At 43.5% G+C, this 19,576-nt stretch overlaps 1 protein-coding gene across 3 annotated transcripts in view; it reads right to left on the bottom strand.

Moving 5' to 3' along the window:
• The window catches only part of CD38 (CD38 molecule), a 46,775-nt gene extending 29,878 nt beyond the window's left edge, over window positions 1-16,897 (bottom strand). For 2 of the 3 annotated variants that reach the window (XR_001176539.2, XM_004773389.3), the window contains exon 1: window positions 16,333-16,886. Coding sequence is in view for 2 of the 3 variants with exons in the window: in XM_004773389.3 (XP_004773446.1) it covers window positions 16,333-16,580 (248 nt within the window). In the remaining variant the exon portion in view is untranslated. Of the gene's footprint in view, window positions 1-16,332 lie in introns of all 3 variants that reach the window. The other variant, XM_045075810.1, reaches the window with a different exon arrangement.
• Between the last annotated feature and the right edge of the window lie 2,679 nt (window positions 16,898-19,576).

Here is a 19,576-nt window from a genome sequence, read left to right as displayed (position 1 = left end):
ATCTCTCTCAGTCTGTCAAATAAATAAATAAAATCTTTAAAAAAAAAAAGACACAGACTGGGAGGACATATTTGCCATCCGTGTAACAGACCAAAATAATTAAAATCTTGAATGTATATAGAAGACATACAATTCAGCATAAAAACAAGCAAAAACCAAAAATAAGCTCTTCACAGAAGAAACTAGAATGGCCAATAAACACATAAAAAGATGGTTAATTGTGTTAGTAATCAGGGAAACAAAAATTAAAGCCACAAAGAGCTAGGCAAAAATTGTTCCAAGCCATGGTAAGGATGCCTAGAAACAAGGACCTTCAGATTCCTTTTCTGAAAAGTAAGCTGACACCACAAATTTGGAGACCAGTTTGGGTAAACATAATGTGGCAGACACTTGGTTCCCAACCCAAATAGACTTTCCTTGTTCTTCTTCCCTCTTGGCAAAGCGTGACTCCTATCACATTGATCCAAAATATCAAATACTCAGTTTACAAGCCTCCTTTCCAAAGAAAGAAGAAAAGGGAATTGTGGAGATAGAGACTTTGATTTTAAGTGTCATGTGTTATTTCTGTAAAAGCTACAAAAGGGGCACCTGGGTGGCTCAGTCTGGTGAGCATCAGACCCTTGATCTCAGTTCAGGTCTTGATCTCAGGATCTCAGGGTTACAAGTTCAAATTCATGGAGACTGAAACTCAAAAGCAAACAAGCAAGCAAAAAAACCCTAGGAAAAAAGATCGAAAGCAAACATGTTGCACCTGTTAACTCTGTATGATATGTAGATAGGTATCTGTAATATTATTCCCTAACATTTCAGTGTGTTCAAAATGTTCATAATTTAAAATCTTCAGTTAAAAAAAAAAAAAAGACAAATTCAGAGGAGATACTGACATGAGAATAAGGAATATTGAAGAAGGAAAAAGACATGGCAAGTACAAAGAGGACAGTTTTCAGTGGTAAACTGATGTGTTCCCATCCAGAGGTTCAAAAGTCACCTTGAAAAAATTGAATCCAGAGAGAAGTGCTAAAACAGGAAGGAAGTTCCCCAAAATGTGATCCACTGTCTTTGACCCAAGTCTCAAACGTTCCTTTGTAATTTTAGATCTCTCACAGTTTGTTTGTTTTCAGTCTTTCTTTGCTCTTGAAGAATTCCCAAGGAGATATAATTACTAACTTGGACACTGCTCTGGGTTAAGTTAATTCATCAACAAACTCTTATGCCCAGGAACTGAGATAATGAGGTAAGTACGTTTATTATGAAATTTGCAATAAAACTATGAGGGGCCAAACACAGCAATGGCTCCATAATATTTGCTGGATAGTCATAATAAAAGTAACATTTGAATGGTATTGAGGCCAGTACAGATGGAGGCCAAGTAAAAATATGTCTTGGAGAATTACTCATGTCCCTTCAAATTAGACTTTACTGCTTCAAAACATCCAAGGACCAAAGACCTAGATAACTTTCTACCACGTGGATGCATCATGTTTGATACATTCTACCAAGAAGTAGAAAACCGAGCTTAGTGATTTTCCTAAATTTCATAGTATAAAAGACATTTGAATTATATCTATAAAATGTATATGCTGAGGGTCCTGGAATCGAGCCCCACATCGGGCTCCCTGCTCACCAGGGATCCTGCTTCTCCCTCTCCTGCTCCCCCTGCATGTGCATCTAATCTCTGTCAAATAATGTTTTTTTTAATTACGTATACTGAAACCGTTCATTTAACCAGCTCTATTATCTTCCTTTTGTGAATCTACTATCTTGGTGGGGGAGGGCAATTGTGGCATTCACTACTTAGAATTCCACTTTGGGGGTCAAGTGATTTTGTATTCTTCTATTTTTGTATTTTTCTCAATGTCCTCCAATGGCTTGTTTTATTTTTGTAATTAGAAAAAGTGAGAGTCACTGCAGAGGGAAAATAAAAAGATATTCTCTTGCTCCATTTATTTGTCAAATTTCTGATCTCGGCTTTTACGTTTTTGTCTTCAAAACAAGAGTCTCATCATCCCCACGCTCCACAGTAGATACTTACTGGGGAGATTTTGTTGAAAAAAGACGATCCCCGCTCACATCAACTACGTAAATCCACAAACATAATTCTACCTCCCCTAGCAAACCCTGAATCCTTGAAACACCCACATGTGCATGCACATACACACACCCACGTACACAAAATCAACTCTTGATTTTATCTCATTCACTTTCCTGTTCTGTTCTGTCTTGGGGCAGCCAGCTGGCTCAGTCAGTAGAGCATCCAACTCTTGACCTCAGGGCGGTGGGTTTGAGCCCCACCTTGGGTGTGGAGCCTACTTAAAAAACAAAAAACAAAAAACTTTGTCTTGGTAATTTTCTGTTCCTTAATGGCAAGAAAAAAATACCTGACCACATCTCAATTCATTTTTATTGCAAAACACTTACCTGACCCCTGTCTCTGTGACTCCCTGTAGGCACCAACAGTATCCATTCTCTCTGCGTAATTAATAGGCTGCTGTCTACCACACCCAACTTGGTTTATCTATTTGTAAATATGCTTATACTTGTTGCTTTAATTATATAACTTAATTAAATTGTACTTAAAATGGGTAAGTGCAACAAGAAAAACCTTTCAAAAAAAAAAAACTATGAATACCAAGTTGAATGGCTTGGTAAAAATGACCATAGGTGATTTATTTTTTAAATGTTACAGACCTCACTATGGTGAGTGCTGTGAAGTGTGTAAACCTGGTGATTTACAGACCTGTGCCCCTGGGGCTAATAATACATTATATGTTAATTTAAAATTTTTTTTAATATTTTATTTATCTACTTATTTATTTTTAAGATTTTATTTATTTATTTGACAGAGAGAGATCACAAATAGGCAGGCAGGCAGGCAGAGAGAGAGAGGAAGCAGGCTCCCCACCGACCAGAGAGCCCAAAGCGGGGCTCGATCCCAGAACCCTGGGATCATGACCTGAGCCGAAAGCAGAGGCTTAATCCACTGAGCCACCCAGGCACCCCAATATTTTATTTATTTATTTGAGAGAGAGAGCATGAGCAAGAAGAAGGTCAGAGGGAGAAGCAGACTCCCCGTGGAGCTGGGAGCCTTGTGGGACTCGATCCCGGGACTCCAGGATCATGACCAGAGTTGAAGGCAGTCACTTAACCAACTGAGCCACCCAAGCACCCATATGTTAATAAAAACAAATTTTTTTTTAATGTTACAGACCTGAAACCAGAAAGAAACTTGTTGGTCATCTCTAGATGTTGATAGGGCATTAACCCATTATTCTGCAAACTGATCAATAAAGAAAAAGAATCAAGCATCTATCCTGCCTTTCTTTTTGGACCGTATTTCAAGGCATCCAAATGTTGGATGAAAGAAAGGCTTCTGTTTAGATGAATCAGAGTAAATAAATGCAGAAGATGTCTTAAAATTATAAAATATCCATTGTATAGCCCCTATGGACATAATTGATCTTGGCAATAATCCCCGAATTGTGCCAAGCTAATTAAATGAAAAGTTGTTGAAGAACTTTATAATAAATGAATCAAGCAGATAATACCCAATTCTGTTAACCCCCTAAATGCGGGGTGCTGTGACATTATGTCCCTCCTGCTGCAACTGATGAAATCCATGGCTCCTTCTGGAATGCACTCCTGCTTACCCTCAAATCCAATCTGTCTCCGCAGTCTCTTCAAAATTAACAGGCATTAAAAAATGGAGAAGGAAAAATGGCTAGGAGTTAAAGGATGCTTAAGAGGGGCACCTGGCTGGCTCAGTCAATGAAGCATATGACTCCTGCTCTTGAGGTCATGAGTTCAACATGAGCCCTTTTTTGAGTGCAGAGAATACATAAAAATAAGATTTTTTTTTAAAGGATGCTTAAGATATCCTTTAAGATATTACTTAAAGGATAAAGTAGCCTCATGCAACGTGTGGATTTTTATTTGAACAAATCCATCATAAAACTGTATTTTTAAGAAACTCATGAAAAAATAAACAGGGTGGATACAGGTAATATTGAAGAATTAGTCTCAGCTTTGTCAGGTGTGACAATGGTATGTCAAATATGTTTTTCTAATGTTATTTTTTGTTAGAGATACAAACTGAAGCATTGACAGACAAAATGATATGAAGTCAGGAATTTGCTTTTAAAGTACTTTAGGGGAGGGGCACCTGGTTGAGCATCTGACTCTTGATCTCAGCTCAGGTCTTGATCTTGAGTCATGAGTTCAGGACCCACACTGGGCTCCACACTGTGTATGGAGCCTGCTTTAAAAATAAATAAGTAAATAGGGGTGCCTGGGTGGCACAGTTGGTTAAGCATATAACTCTTGGTTTCAACTCTAGTCACGATCTCAGGGTCATGGGATTGGCCTGGATCTGGATGCAGAATCTGCTTCAACATCCTCTCCTCCCAAATGAAGCAATACGGGATTGCGAGGGAGACAAACCGGAAGAGACTCAATCTCACAAAACAAACTGAGGGCTGCTGGGGGTGGGGGCGGGGGTGTTGTGGGTAGGGATAGAGTGGCTGGGTTATAGACATCCGGGAGGGTATGTGCTATGGTAAGTGCTATGAAATGTGTAAGCCTGATAATTCACCGACCTGTACCCGTGGGGCAGATAATACATAATATGTTAATAAAAAGAATTAAAAAAAAAAAAAGATTCTCTCTTCCTCTCCCTCTGCCCCTCCCTGCCATATTGTTTCTTTCTCTCAAATAAATAAATAAATCTTAAAAATAAAATGATTTAAAAAATAAATAAATAAAAAATAAAATGGTTTAAATAAATGAAGTTCTTTAGGGGGGAAAAGTGAGGAGATAGATTAAGAGCAGAATGTTAATCATCGACAATGGGGATTAGGTAAAGGGGGTTGACTATTTTGTCTAGTTTAACATTTTTAAAGCGTTTCCCTAACAGAAGATCCAATCATAGTGTTCTTGTTGCTTCCCTTTGCCTTTGTCTTTGTTCTTCCTTTTGCCCAGAAGCCTCTCCCAGATGTTTCTAGGTTTGCTCTCCCTCCTTATACAGATCTTTGCTAAAATGTCAGTTTTCAGGGAAGCCTTTCTTATCTATTATTGTACTTAACACCTTAAGACTACTGCTGAGCACTCTTTTTAGGAACTTTCCACCATCTGCCATACTGTGTATTTTCCTGTTTTATCCACTATACTCCAATCCCACTAGAATAAAAGACCCATGTAAACAAGAACCTAATCTATTTTGTCCACTGTTATATGCCCAGGATCTAGAAGAGTTTGTAAAAGGAGCTTGAGAAACACTTACTGAATAAATGTGTTACAAAAACACTTAGCATCTGGAAATATGGCAAAAAGGTGGGTAGAATCCTTTCAGTATCTTACAAAAACATTGACAGGTTGCCCCTAGAAATATTTAATCATGTAGCAGAATGTGTCTTTGCCTTTCCTATTTACTATCAAAGTTTATGAAGTTAGATGCTAACAATATACATGTGGTTGGTTAAAGATGCAAATAATTTCTGTCTGATAGAAAAGATATACCCCAAAGGTTATAGCTTTTAATTAACTTGTGCAACATTAACCAGTTTTATATCTAACCTATCAGCCTAATTCTAATATTCTATTTTTTATAAAGATTTTATTTATTTATTTGACAGACAGAGATCACAAGTAGGCAGAGAGGCAGGCAGAGAGAGAGGAGGAAGCAGGCTCCCTGCTGAGCAGAGGGCCCGATGCGGGACTCGATCCCAGGACCCTGAGATCATGACCTGAGCGGAAGGCAGCGGCTTAACCACTGAGCCACCGAGGCGCCCCACTAATATTCTATTTTAAATATGTATAAATACTTAGTGCTCCCAAGGTGTTCTTTATACTGACTTTATCATTTCACTGATTCCTCCATAAAGGAGGAAATAAATCTTTGGCATGCACTGATTTTGTACGTTAATGAAAGTCAAGCTCTTAACTTTTTGAAACTTCTACTCTGACAAATGAACTCAAATTGTGATGAACTGTGCACCTGTTGGCCATTTTTCTTGACTTTTTGCTATCTGAGGCTTTGAGTTGGCCTTATAGAGAGAGCAACACAATACACACCCGGGCATCAGGACTATCCCTTGACCAGTAGAGACCACTTGGTCACCGATACTCTGTCCCATCAAATTCCTCCAAATCAAGCTGCCCGAGCCCCTTGAATGTTGTGATCCAGCTTCTCCTCCTGCTGCCCCTTCCTTACGACCTCTTCACTTGTTAGTCACCTTTGAACTTAAGCATCCAGGACTGAAAATGGATGGTGACTATCCCCAGGTGGGATAAAAAGTACTTAACAGGGGCTCTCAGGTGGCTCTATCAGTTAAGCATCCAACTCTTGATGTCTGCTCAGGTCTTGATCTCAGGTCGTAAGTTCAGGCCCCAGTGTGGAGCCTACTTAAAAAAAAAAAAATACTTAAACGTATCTATCTAGGCTGACAAGCAACATGATTCTGACACTGAATCACAAACAGATGTCATCTCTTGGAACAGCTCCAACGAACTGATAGCATCTACCCAGCCTGCTGTGTAGACCATGTTGAGGCTGGGCCAGGCCCACCCAGTGAAGTGTGATCAATCAGCAAGGCCCTCTACAGGCACAGGATTAGGAGTGCAGAGTGTGCCCTACATCTTTCCTGACCAAGCTCTGGGAGGAGATGGCTCAACAGGAAAGATAAGCCACAAAGAAACTGGCTTGGCCACCAGGCAGGACTGGGCATTCTGCTGCTTTACCTTAACAGTCCATAATAGCTTCTGAAGTACAGAGACAAAGCTCTGGGCTCTAGGACCTTGCTTCCCTAAAAGGAGGAGCCCAAGGACCTCACAATGCAGCCTCAGGACTCATCTTTGAGACAGAGAAAGTAATACATACCTCCATCTGGAGACTTTACAAATGCTCTTATCTTTGGAATGGATTGCCTGAGGGCATGAGACGAGCTGAGAACACACTCTTTTGGAGCTTTATGATGTGATGGCTTTAGGCAGTGTCATCTGTCAGTTCAAAAACCACCTCTAGGGATGCCTGGGTGGCTCAGTTGGTTAAGCAGCTGCCTTCGGCTCAGGTCATGATCCCAGCGTCCTGGGATCGAGTCCCACATCGGGCTCCTTGCTCCGCAGGGAGCCTGCTTCTCCCTCTTACTCTGCCTTCCACTCTGTCTGCCTGTGCTCGCTCTCGCTCTCTCTCTCTCTGACAAATAAATAAATAAAATCTTTAAAAAAAAAAAAAAAAAAAACCACCTCTACCACTTACCAGCTCTGGTCCTTAGGAACAGCAACAAAAACAACAACAAAAATCACTGCATGCCTCAGTTTTCCATCAGTCTAATGGGTCTGATGACGCCAAGAATGGAAAGAGATGGGTTTCTGCTACTTACTAACTACAAAGCCAACTTCACAGGCCTCTGACCAATGCAGTCACATGGGGTCCTGGGCTCAGGTCCAGGAGTGTAATGTTCTGCAGTTGCTGTCCAAAAATTCTTAATAATTTTATCTGCTTTGTGTCTTGTGAGACAAGGCCAATGGAGTGCTGGAGCCTGCACTGGGGAGCTTGAAGCCTTGGCTCACATCTCCCTGGGATGGGTTCTCAGGCTGCCACACCCCAACCCCAGCAGGAGCTGAGCGCATCTGGGTGGGATCAGGGGCACCTTCCCCGTGTCCCAAGTTGTGCAGAGCAGCTCCAGGCACTTGTGAAGGTCAGCTGTATCCCTGCAGGACTCCTGGTGCCCAAGGGGACTCAACATTAAATAGCAAGTGAAAACCATCCAGCTGGTGACAAGACCTCAGAGGAAAGTAAAAGCTTTTTCCTACTTTTTGAACAATGGGTCCCACATTTTCATTTTCACTGGGCCCCACAAATTACCCAGCCTGCTCTAACCAACTGCAGGAGAAGCGAAATTATTTAACCTCTCTCGGGCTTCATTTCCTCCACCACAGGATGTGTCGTGAGACTTTTCTGACAGGATTCTGATAACAAAACCAACTATGTGAGGTTCCGAGTACATTGCTAACAACCCATAAACATGGATTCTCAACCATTCTCTCTTCAAAATTTCTAAGCGGACTTTGGCAACAATTTTCCAAGGGCTTTCTCTCCAAAGAGGAAAGGGGGAAGCAGAGAGGTCGTGAGTGTTCGTTGTGATAAAGAACAAAAGTTTTCTCTAGGTAGACACCACCACTTCCCTCGGCTGTTAATAATGATACCAGAACCAGAAGCATGGGCGTGACATTAGCGGTCAGCGCTCCTGACCTTTCTAGGAACTTCTGAAGTGAAACACAGAAGTAGCAGCTTTCCTTTTCCATCTCCTCTCATCTCTGCTTTCCCCCACTCAGCCATCTGGGGTGCTCCCAGGGCTTTCAAGTAGCCTTTCCTTCTAGAAGATTCTACCCCACAGCTACATTCTCTCGGGTGTCCTGATAGCATCTCAACCCTCGCAGTTTTGTTTACTTGCCTGTGTACTCCACCCTTCCTTCCAAAGATAACTCAGCCCTGTGGTCCAACTTCCCCATATACAATCACAGCTATACCCATGCACCCATGTCCCGCCCTTGGAAAACCAGTTTCACCTTCCCAATTTGACCTTCCCCATTCAGTCCGGTGCATCTAAGACTCTGGCCACTGATGTGCCTTAGAACACCAGCATGAAACATAGGGTTAAAGGAAGCCTGACAACCATAGTCCTAAGAACTTAGGACACACAGATGAATATGAGGCTGTCAACTTGACTCTGCCCTAATGAAGTTCAGGGTCTCACTGGAAATACAGATATTGAACAGGAAGTCATTCCACCACCCACAGGGAAAACATGCTACACAATCCTGTCCTGTTCAAATATGGTCATGCTTATACTCTCCACATTGTGTGTGGGCTAACATGAGGTCCTCACCCTCTCACCAGCAGGGTCTTGTCAAAGTCCCATACTCTTTATAAAGAGTTTTGATCCAACCATTGGCCAGTCTTTCCCCAGGAGCAGCAGCTTATCTGTCTCCCAGATTCATTGAATAGGTTAACACACACTGTTCAGAAAACCCTTTGCTGAAATTCCGTCATCAAAGAAAGACCTCATATGCTACTTCTCTCGTGGGGTCCTTCCTGACTCTGCTCCATCAGGCAGGTAGTGCTCATTTCTGAATCTCTGTGGTGTGGTGCAGGAACTTGACTCACAGCATTTCACATATTTTCTTGTTTGATGGGTAGCTGAGTACCTCTTACACCCCCCTACAGAATCTAGTAAAGGTTTTAGAGAACAGAAACCACTCTGCCCTCCACAGGGCCCCTCTTGCCCATGGACACAGCCGTGTGCCATTACAGATCACCCTGCCCCTGCACAATGCTGTCTCCAGGCCAGTCATCCCAGACCTCCCTGCAGGACCCTGGTGTGTTCACCAGGCCTGGTGTTTTCAGACTCTCTGAAGCACCCCACCCCGCATCCCACAGTGGCCCTAGCACCAGGCACACAGCGAGTCTCTACTATGTGTTTGCAAGAATTTGCTATCTTGTACATTTTGAACTCACGAATTTTACTGAGTAGACATAAATAAAACACTAAAGTCACTGAAATGGGAGGCCTGGGGTAGTAAAAATGAAGAACTGTCCCTTGAAAAATCTTGCTAGAAATTCTGAAGAGGAAGGAGAAGCAAAAGAAATTGAGAAGTGAAGAAAAAGAATCAGAAAGAACAGTCAGTACAGGCCCAGTGTAGCTGATACAGCTGTCTGTGATCAACAGCAAGCAGAATAAAACGGATGCAGAACGTTCTCTATGAAGTGTCTCATGGTGTATGTTTATGCTTCTACCAGCATGACGGGGACCTGACTGAGTCCAGCTTAACCAGCATCTACTAAGGGACTATAATGTGATGAGCAATGACAGGGGTGCAGGGGTGAATAAAAGTGTCTCTCTCTTTGGGAACCCCACTTGCATGGAGCAGGGATGAAGAGAGCTGTCTGAGGAATGCCCACTCCTGTCCCTCAACAGCCAGCAGCTATCACTGATGGCCAAAATTTATGGGGAGGGTTGGCATTCCCCAAGGCAAGAAGCTTCCTGGAACCGTAATGTACCAGTGAGGGCCTCTCTGAACCCAGTCCATCTCTGGATGTGGTGGCTCTCCATTTCCTCCTGCAGACTGTGCCCCACCTTCCTGCATCCCCTGCTCCCAACTATTGCCCCGACAGGTGACACTCTCCCACACTATCAAGAGCACTAGGCATCTGCTAACCCTCTGGGGAGTCATGGCTGCAAGTCTCTCAGGTCTCACAAGCTGAGGGCCATCTCAGGATGGACTGCAGCTCCTGAATGTGATCTTGAGACATCAGAACCACGTGTCATCTGCATTTAATGCTCCTGGCTGAACTTAAAAAAATCCCAGCTCAACAAGCAGGGACAAGTTTCAATGTTCGCCAACCCACACTCAAAGACTGGCAGAAAGTGACTTCTAGGGGCGGTCAGAGGCTTTGGAAAAGGAAAATGAAGGAAAAGGAATATATGAAAATAGAGTCCTAAGATCTACAAAGAAATACTGAGAAGCTATTTACATAAAAGAAAAATCAACACCTTAAAAGCCAAAATAGAGATTGATGGATTTGGGAGAAATGGTATGGAAAAGTTTGTTGGAGTTTATTTATTATAGCTTTGTTTGTTTCTTATTATTTGTAATATACTGGCTTCTATACCATTCATTTAATTCAATGAACTATTTTTGCTTATTATATTGCAGGCACCATTTTAGGTCCTCGACATCTATCACTCAATAAAAAATTTCTATACGCGGGGCACCTGGGTGGCTCAGTGGGTTAAGCCACTGCCTTCGGCTCAGGTCATGATCTCAGGGCCGTGGGATCGAGTCCCGCATCGGGCTCTCTGCTCGGCAGGGAGCCTGCTTCCTCCTCTCTCTCTCTCTCTCTCTGTCTGCCTCTCTGCCTACTTGTGATCTCTCTCTGTCAAATAAATAAATAAAATCTTTAAAAAAAAAATTCTATACTCAATGAGCTTATATTCAAGGAGGCATGTATCAGATTTCTATCATTATTAAATCTAGTTAATAAAAGATAATAATGTGTAAAAAGCAATAGATGTAACAAAAGAACAAAAGAGACAAGAAGGAAATAAACGTTTAAAAGCTAATGTAAAGACACAGGGTTAAAGCCACCCACAAAATTTTTGTTACTCTTCTCATCATGGGGTAGGGCTTGTTTTCTGTCTTGAAGCTGGACAGGCCTGGTGACTGTTCTAACCTTTAGAATGTGGGAGAAGGGATGCTGTGTTAGCTATGGGTGCTAGCTAACTTTGAGAAGGCCCCTCCAGAATCAGAGAAAGACAATTATCATATGATCCCACTCATACGTGGCATTTAAGAAACAAAAGAAGAGGATCATAGGGGAAGACCGGACAAAATAAAACAAGATGAAGTCAGAGAGGGAGACAAACCATAAGAGACTCTTAATCGTAGGAAACAAACTGAGGGTTGCTGGAAGGGAGAGGGTGGGGGATGGGGTAACTGGGGGATGGGCATTCAGGAGGACACAGGATGTGATGAGCCCTGGGTGTTACATATGACTGATGAATCACTGAACTCTACCTCCAAAACAAATAATACATTATATGTTAATTAATTGCTTTGAATTTTTTTTTTTAAAAGAAGGCCTGCCAGACTTCACTTTAAAGAGTTTATGAGCTCTGAAGAAATTGAGGAGAGGCCCTGAGAGGACACAGAAAAAGAAGCCCAGCCATCCTCACAAAACCCAGGCACCATTGCATAAGTACAACGTTTGGGGGGTTCCAGTCAAGTCAACCTCCCAGATGAATGAATACAGCTGACATCAGTGAAAAGACCTTCCAACTGATCTTAGACAACACATGATTGTAAAAGATATTAAATGGCTGTTGTTTTCCATCACCACAGTTTAGGGTAGTTTATCAGCAATCAAGAACCAACACAGAAAGTGGTATCTGGAAATGACATGTTTTTTCTGGAGAACCTAAAACATCTGCATGATGGTTCACTCTCCATGTCAACTTGGCAGGACCTAAGGTACCCACATATTTGGTCACACACACATGTGCATGTTATATTTAAATGAATGGACTCTGAGTTAAGACATGTTACCCTCCATAATGATGGTTCCCATTCATCAGCCAGCCGTATGCCTTTAAGAAAAGACTGACCCCTCCAAAGGAAAAGAGACTTCTGTCTGCAAATAACCTTCAGACACAAGCTGCAACATCAACTCTTTCCTAGGTCTCTAGCCTGTCTGCCCAGCCCTTCAGATTTTGGACCTGTTGACCACCACAAGCATGGGAGCCAATGCCTTAAAATAAACCTCTCCTCTCCCCCCATCTCTGCCTCTCCCCACCTCTTTGTGTCTCCCTGGAGAGCCCTGGCTACCACAATGTGGCATCAGGATTGGAAGTGAGTGTGGCAGGCTGAGCTCAGAAATACCTCAAGGAGACTATTCATGAAGGCTGGATAGGCACGGAGAACATTGTTACTGTTTTTTGTTTTTTGGGTTTTTTTAAAGATTTTTATTTATTTGAGAGAGAGAGAGTGTGCGTGCACAAGTGCAAAGGGAGGGGTGGGGGCAGGAGAGAAAGCAACTCAAGCAGACTCCCTGCTGAGCATGAAGCTGGACTCCGGAGGCTCATCTGAGGACCCTGAGATCACAACCTGAACCGAAATGAAGAGTGGAAAGCTTAACCAACTGAACCATCCAGGTGCCCCAGAGAAAAGATTTCTGATGTTAAGAGGGTATGACTAGAAGAGAAGACATCAGCATGCCAGACTTGCAATAACATAGAAGGAAACAGATTATTGATCAAAGAGTCATAACCTTGAAGGTCAAGTCTGGGGCAGGGAGTCATTTGCACAACAGAAATCACAAGGATTCCAAGGACAGTGACCAGAGAAGAAGAAAATACCATATATAGGATCTTCAATATATAACAAACTGCCCTAAAAAGAAATAAATAAGCAGCTCAGTGGAAATTAGCATGGGTCTGAACAGAAAATTCACAGATAAAAATGTAAGTGACCATTTACTATATACAACATGCTGACACCCTCTGATAATCAGAGAACAATTAGGAGCTATTTTTCTCATAAGTAAAAAAAAAAAGTTGATACTGTTGAGCAATGGAAAGCATGTTCTGTGATAGATGGTAATGGAAGCCTAAAATGGTACTGTTATTTTGAAGGGATTTAGAAATTCTTATCAAAATTTAAAATATGCACAATCCGCCCTTTGATCCAGCCATTCCACCACCAAAAACCTCTCCTACAAAAACACTCCTGTAAGCGCACAGAAATATATATACAAAGACGTTCACTGAAGCACGTGACTCCCAAGAGGAATGAAAGTTTCCTGAGTGGGAAGTTTGTCTTCCACTCCCGCGTCGTCGGTAGTAGATCACTGCCTGGCACTTAGTAGATACTCGGCAAGTATCTGCTGAATGAATGAACAGGCCTGAAAATTGGTAACTAATTTTCTGTCCCAACAGTTCCCTCTACCTGGTGGGATACCATGAGCTGTTAAAAATAATGTGGTAAATCTACATGTACTAACACTGAAAGATCTCCAAGGCCATGTGCTTAATTAAAAAACAAGATCAGCTGAAGGGATCAAGAAGATGTGGTATATATATACAATGGAATACCATGCAGCCATCAAAAGAAATGAAATCTTGCCATTGGCGACAACATGGATGGAACTAAAGGGTATTGTGCTTAGCGAAATAAGTCAATCAGAGAAAGACAATCATCATATGATCTCCCTGATATGAGGAAGTTGAGAGGCAATGTGGGGGTTAGGAAAAGTAGGAAAAGAATAAATGAAACAAGATGGGATCCGGAGGGAGACAAACCGTTAAGAGGCACTTAATCTCCCAAAGCAAACTGAGGGTTGCTGGAGGGAAGGGGGTTGGGAGAAGGGGGGTGGGGTTATGGACATTGGGGAAGGTAGGTGCTATAGTGAGTGCTGTGAAGTGTGTAAACCTGGTGATTCACAGACCTGTACCCCTGGAGCTAATAATACATTATATGTTAATAAAAAAATAAAAAATATATTTTTAAAAAAACAATTAAAAAGATCAGTTAAAAGAAAATTAGAAACAACATAAATTCCATCACTGGAGGACTGATTTACTGGATTGTGATTTCAATAAATTTAATACTAGCTATCCATTTTGATGTTGGCCTTGATCTATATTTATCACTGTTGAAAGATGTCTGTGATACTGCAGTTCTGAAAACAATAGCATTATGACTCACTACATTATCAGGATTGTCCCTCCTGATCCTCAGAATTCCCACACGTGGTGGATACCCTCATTCCATTTTATGGCTGAGTGCACTGCAGCACAGAGAAAGTAAGTAATCTGCCCAAAATTACACTGTGACAGAGCCAAGTCTTAAATCCAAGCAGCAGGTCTCCTAGTGTGTGCTCTTAAACCACCCAAGGATAAAGTGATCACATATTCTAGTTTAAGTCTACTGAGTCAGTATAATTAACAGCATCCCCTTTCTTTTCAAAAAGCCCCATGCATGGTCAATACATTTAATGGTCACTCTACTTACAGACCATCTATAAGCAGCACAGGCATAGTGTAGAGGCTGAGTTCCTTCTCTGGAGCCCAAATCTGGACAATTTACTCACACTCTGCCCTTCAGTTTGTTCATATGTAAAATAGGGATGGCCATAGTTAAGTGCCTCAAAGAGTGAAGGATTCAATGAATGTGTATTTCTTAAGCGCCTGGCATGCAGGACGTACTAACTACTAACCCATCTCTACAGCGCGCCTATGTGCATGTATTGTGACGTATCTGGAAGGATGCTCAGGAAATATTAACAACAGATATCCTCTTCTGTTATTTTTGAACATACACACAAATACCTATGTATGTACATGTCCATATACCTGCGTGCGTACGCTGGAGATCTGTATTTTTATCTATATATATTTGTGTGTGAGTGTGTGTGCTTAATACTGAGCCAGTGCCCTGACAAACACTAGCAAGCCATGTGGCTTCTGTGGTGCATCTGGCTTGCAAGTCCGTGGTGATCATCTCACCAACAGTGTAAATTTACCAAAGATGACTGAACAACAACAAAAATTTTAGAACTGTTACACTAAGATGAAAATTAAAAGACGGCATTTATCATTACATGTCAGATCAGATAGCGCTCGATTTTATTGCTACTTTTAAGTGCAACCTGAAGGAACGGCTCAACTTCTGGTTTCTCAATTAACTATTTAATTACTCGGAAACAAAGCACTTAAGCGACCCTGGCAATCTTTGGCCTTGAAAAATGTGCAAGCGAGACCTCCGCTATCTTCCTTAGGATCGGTGGGCTGAGAACGCGCCGGACCGGGCGGGGGCGGGGGCGGGGGAATGCGATTTTCCCGTGTTCGCAGCCGGAATTAATTGTGCAATTTCAAACTCACAGCACAGGCCGTGGCCCCCAGTGATCGCCTTGGGCAGTCTGGGGAATAGCTCTTACTTCTGGCTGGTTCTCCTTTATGAACAACTTCAAAAGTGAGTTCTCTGGGTGAAACCAAACCCTGCGACTGGAGTCAAGAAAGCGAGCGGTCCCCTTTGGCGGAGATTACGAACTACCTGGCAGGAGGAACGAGGAACCGTCCGGAAAGGTTCCACAGACTTTTCAGGGTCTGTACAGATCCATCGAACGGATGCACCTTACAGTGTGAATTTTATCTCAATTTTAAAAAGTTGTTATTGTTTTGGTTTTGTTACTGGGCTCTCTGGTCCGCTATATCTCTGGGCGCGCGAGAAGTACTGTTTTATACTCACAAAAAAAAAAAAAAAAAAAAAAAGTACTTTAATGGTCTGGCTCCCCTGACGCTCCCCCACCCCCTGCAGCCTCCGCAAGCCACTTAACCAGGTGTCAGCCGTAACTGTCCGGGCACTTTGGGGCCAGAGACCGCGAACAGAAAACCCATTCAGAGTAGAAAACGCTAGCGATCCCCCAGGACAGACACACACACGCGCGCACACACACACACCCCTACCAGTTATCTTCGCGCGGGTAGCTCGGGACCCGCCCGACTCAGTGCACCTTGCGCAGAAGGTGGGCATCTCCGCAGGGGTTCCGCCGCTGAGCCGGCTGGGCCAGCGAACCCCGCGCTCCCCTTCCGCTCGCTCGGGGCCAACTCCAAGCACTCTGGCGAGTGGCACGGAGTGGCAAGGCCAGCACCCCCTGCTCAGCGCTGGCCAGCGGGCTCTCTGCTGACCCGGAATAGAAGATGCTTTGTTTCGCGCGCCGTGCCCAGCTGTGCCCAGCTGTGCCCAGCCGCGCCCAGCCGCGCGCCACGGACGCCGACTCACCCCAGCTCAGGTCGCACGATTTGAGTATAAGTGTAGCACCGTCCCAGGAGGATCTCGTAAAAATGGGCAGTGGTGCCCTTCCCCTTCCACTCCTGGAGCGGATGGCGCCACATCAGGATACCGACCGGCACCGCGATGATCACCGCGACCAGGAGACCAAAAAAGACGCAGAGACAGATCTTGGTTTTCTTGGAAATGTCGCAGCAGGGTTCCTCCTCAGACACTGAACCGCATCTGTGGTTGGCCATTGGGGTCCACTGAGGAGGTCGGCCGGGCGAAGTTGGAGGAGTGACCCGCCAGACACCGCTCAGGCAGAGAGAAAAGAGTTAGCCCGGTTCGGAAACTGCACTTCCCTTTATCTTGCACTCGCCTTTTCTCGGCTTCCTTTCCCACCCCCCACCCACTCCTGCAAAGTTCCCAGGCCCGCCGACCAATAAAGACTTAAAGAACTTGAAAGACCTCAACTACTACAGCCGCTCACAGCCAGCTTCCTAATCAGACAAAGACCAGACTTTGCATTTCCAGGGAAAAGCCGCTGCCTTAAGGGTTCTCCGCAGGTGTTGGGAAAACCGACAATATTTCTTTGTACTTCTCCGGCCAGCTCCCTTTATCAGCCTTGTACTTTACACTTTAGCCACCGCTGATCCTGCAAAGTGTCAAAGCTGGCTACCTGGGCACATGCCTACAAGCAGTGTGTGCTGCCTGGGAAAAGATCTCTACTGCTACTTCTTAGCCTTGACAAATGCCTGCTCAGCTCCCTTCAAAAGCTCCACTCAAGCCTTACCCCTTCCCCTTAACTCAAGTGACATCAGTAGTTAAGCCTGGGTTCAAACCCAGCTCCACTACCCACTACCGGAGTGATAGGGGGCAAGTTACTTGACGGCTCTGTGCTTTAGCTGTAAAGCAGGGATCATAGCACTACCTATTTCATAGGGTATGATAAGGATTAAGAGAGGTCATATTTACAGTGTGTTTAGCACAACGCCTGGCACATGCTAAGTATTCAACAAATATTAGCTACTACTACCTGCTCTGTGAGGCTAGAGATGTAATTCTAGAATCCATGGGATAAGCTTGGAAAAGTGTCTGGTACGCAGCAAGCACTCTACGTGATGGTTCAATAAATAATCCAGTGGCTAGTCTCAGACATCCCCTGCACTCTCTTCCAGTTTCCTTAGCACTAGGACTCTCTGTGATATTCAGCAGAGACCTAAAGAAAGCGAAAAATCAAGTCACAGGGCTTCCTGGGGCAAAAATTTTCCAGATGGAAGGAATAGCAGAAATCATGGTTGAGGCAAAACAAAACAAAACAAAAAACTCTGGGGAGAAAGAAATGGAGAGTGAGAGCAAGGAAGGAAGGAGAAGGAAAGAAAATGAGAGAGAAAGAAAGAAAAGAAAAGAAAGAAAAGGGGCGCCTGGGTGGCTCAGTGGTTAAGCCGCTGCCTTCGGCTCAGGTCATGATCTCTGGGTCCTGGGATCAAGTCCCGCATCGGGCTCTCCGCTCAGCGGGGAGCCTGCTTCCTCCTCTCTCTCTCTGCCTGCCTCTCTGCCTACTTGTGATTTCTCTCTGTCAAATAAATAAATAAAATCTTTAAAAAAAAAAAAAGAAAAGAAAGAAAAGAAGAGGAGAGGAGGAAGAAAGGAAAAAAGAGAAGGAGGGAGGAAGGGAGGAGGGAAGGAGAGACAGAAGGAAAGGAGAGGAGGAAGGAAGGAAGGAAAAAGAAAAGAAGAAAAAAGGAAGGCAGGAAAGAGAAAGAAAAGCCCTTGGCCAGTTTCAGAAGCAGCAAGGGGGCCATTGGAACTGGAATTCAGGGTTAAGGGAGGCAGAACAGGAAAGTTCTGAGGGTAGCAGAGGGCCAGATCACTAACAGCCCTGTAGGACAGGATAAGGACTTTTTGGACAGGGAATTTTATTTTTAACCTATTCAAGGTCACTGGGTGATTTATTCTCAATGCTTCTGCATTGAGAATGAATTGTAGGAAAGCAAGGATGGAAAGGCCGCGACCATTTATGGTGACTTTAAAAAGGAAGTAGTAACAAAAGTGGCCAAGAAAACAAGCAGCTGGATTCTGAAAACATTTTGAAAATAGAAGCAACAAGATTTGCTGATGAGTTGGATGTGGGGTTTGCAAGAAAGAGGAGTCGAAGAGGACTCCAAGAATTTTGGTCTGAGTAATTGACCAAAGGGAAGACAGCATTGCCATTTAGAGTGATGGAAAGACGGGGGATGAAGATTTGGTTTGGTAGAAAAGTCACCAAATAAAAATTTGGTTTGGGAGGCAAGTTTAGGATGCCTATTACACCCCCAGGAGGAGATATCAAGTAGCTACTTGGGTATAAATATCTGGAATCCAAGGGGTCAGTGCTGGAAACATAAATATGGGAGGCTTTATCATGCAGATAATTTTTAAAGCCAAGAGGATAAATAAGATCACATAGAGAGTGTGTGCAGAAACAACAGTTTCAGAGACTCAACCAGGGGTATGAGCCTGTAGCAGAGGTCAGAGGGTTGAGAAGAGCTTCAGCATAGGGACCTGGCCAGAGTGACCCCTGCGACAAGAAACTGAGACCAGACAGGGAGTTATTGGTGCTCTTGACAAGAACAGTTTTTGGAGGAATATGGAGGACAAAGCCTGATGAAGTAGGTTCATGAGAATATATGTGAAGAGACTGGTGTCCTTAAGAGAGATGACTTGTTTTGAAGAGTTTTCAGCCTAAAGAGTAGAGAAATGAGGATATAGCAAGAGGACAACTTGTAGTCTCTCTCTCTTAGGAGAGACCTATAGCATTATGTCTGTAGGATGACTAGAAAGCCCAAGAGACAGGCAACTGCTGATAATGCAGAAGAGGGGGAAATTGCTGGGAAAAAAACCTGAAAACTTGTGAAGAGCTCATGTGTAGGTAAGAGGGAACCGAGGCACCGCGATGTGTGTGTGGAAACTCTGCTACCTCACAGAAGGAAGGTGGAGACCATGGTTTCAGGCGTTATGTTCATGGGTTGGCAGACAGTGACATATGGACATCCTCTTTTGACTGCTTGTCAGTGAAATGAGGTCATCCATTTACTGAGAGAGGATGTGGGCTGGTAGAATTCCAGGAGACCAGCAGAGTGGACAAAGCAGGGAAACCAGAGAGATTCTCAGGGTATCATGAAGTAGTCAGAAATTTTAACAAAGGCCAGTCAATGAGGGGGTGCTCTTTTGTCTGGCTACTCCCCACTGCCTAGGAAAAAGGGCAAGTCGG

Source organism: Mustela putorius, unplaced genomic scaffold (genome assembly GCF_011764305.1).
Source record: "Mustela putorius furo isolate JIRA1106 unplaced genomic scaffold, ASM1176430v1.1 tig00000083_pilon_pilon_pilon, whole genome shotgun sequence".
Lineage (NCBI taxonomy): Eukaryota > Metazoa > Chordata > Mammalia > Carnivora > Mustelidae > Mustela > Mustela putorius.
This window is presented reverse-complemented; position numbering and strand designations above follow the sequence as displayed.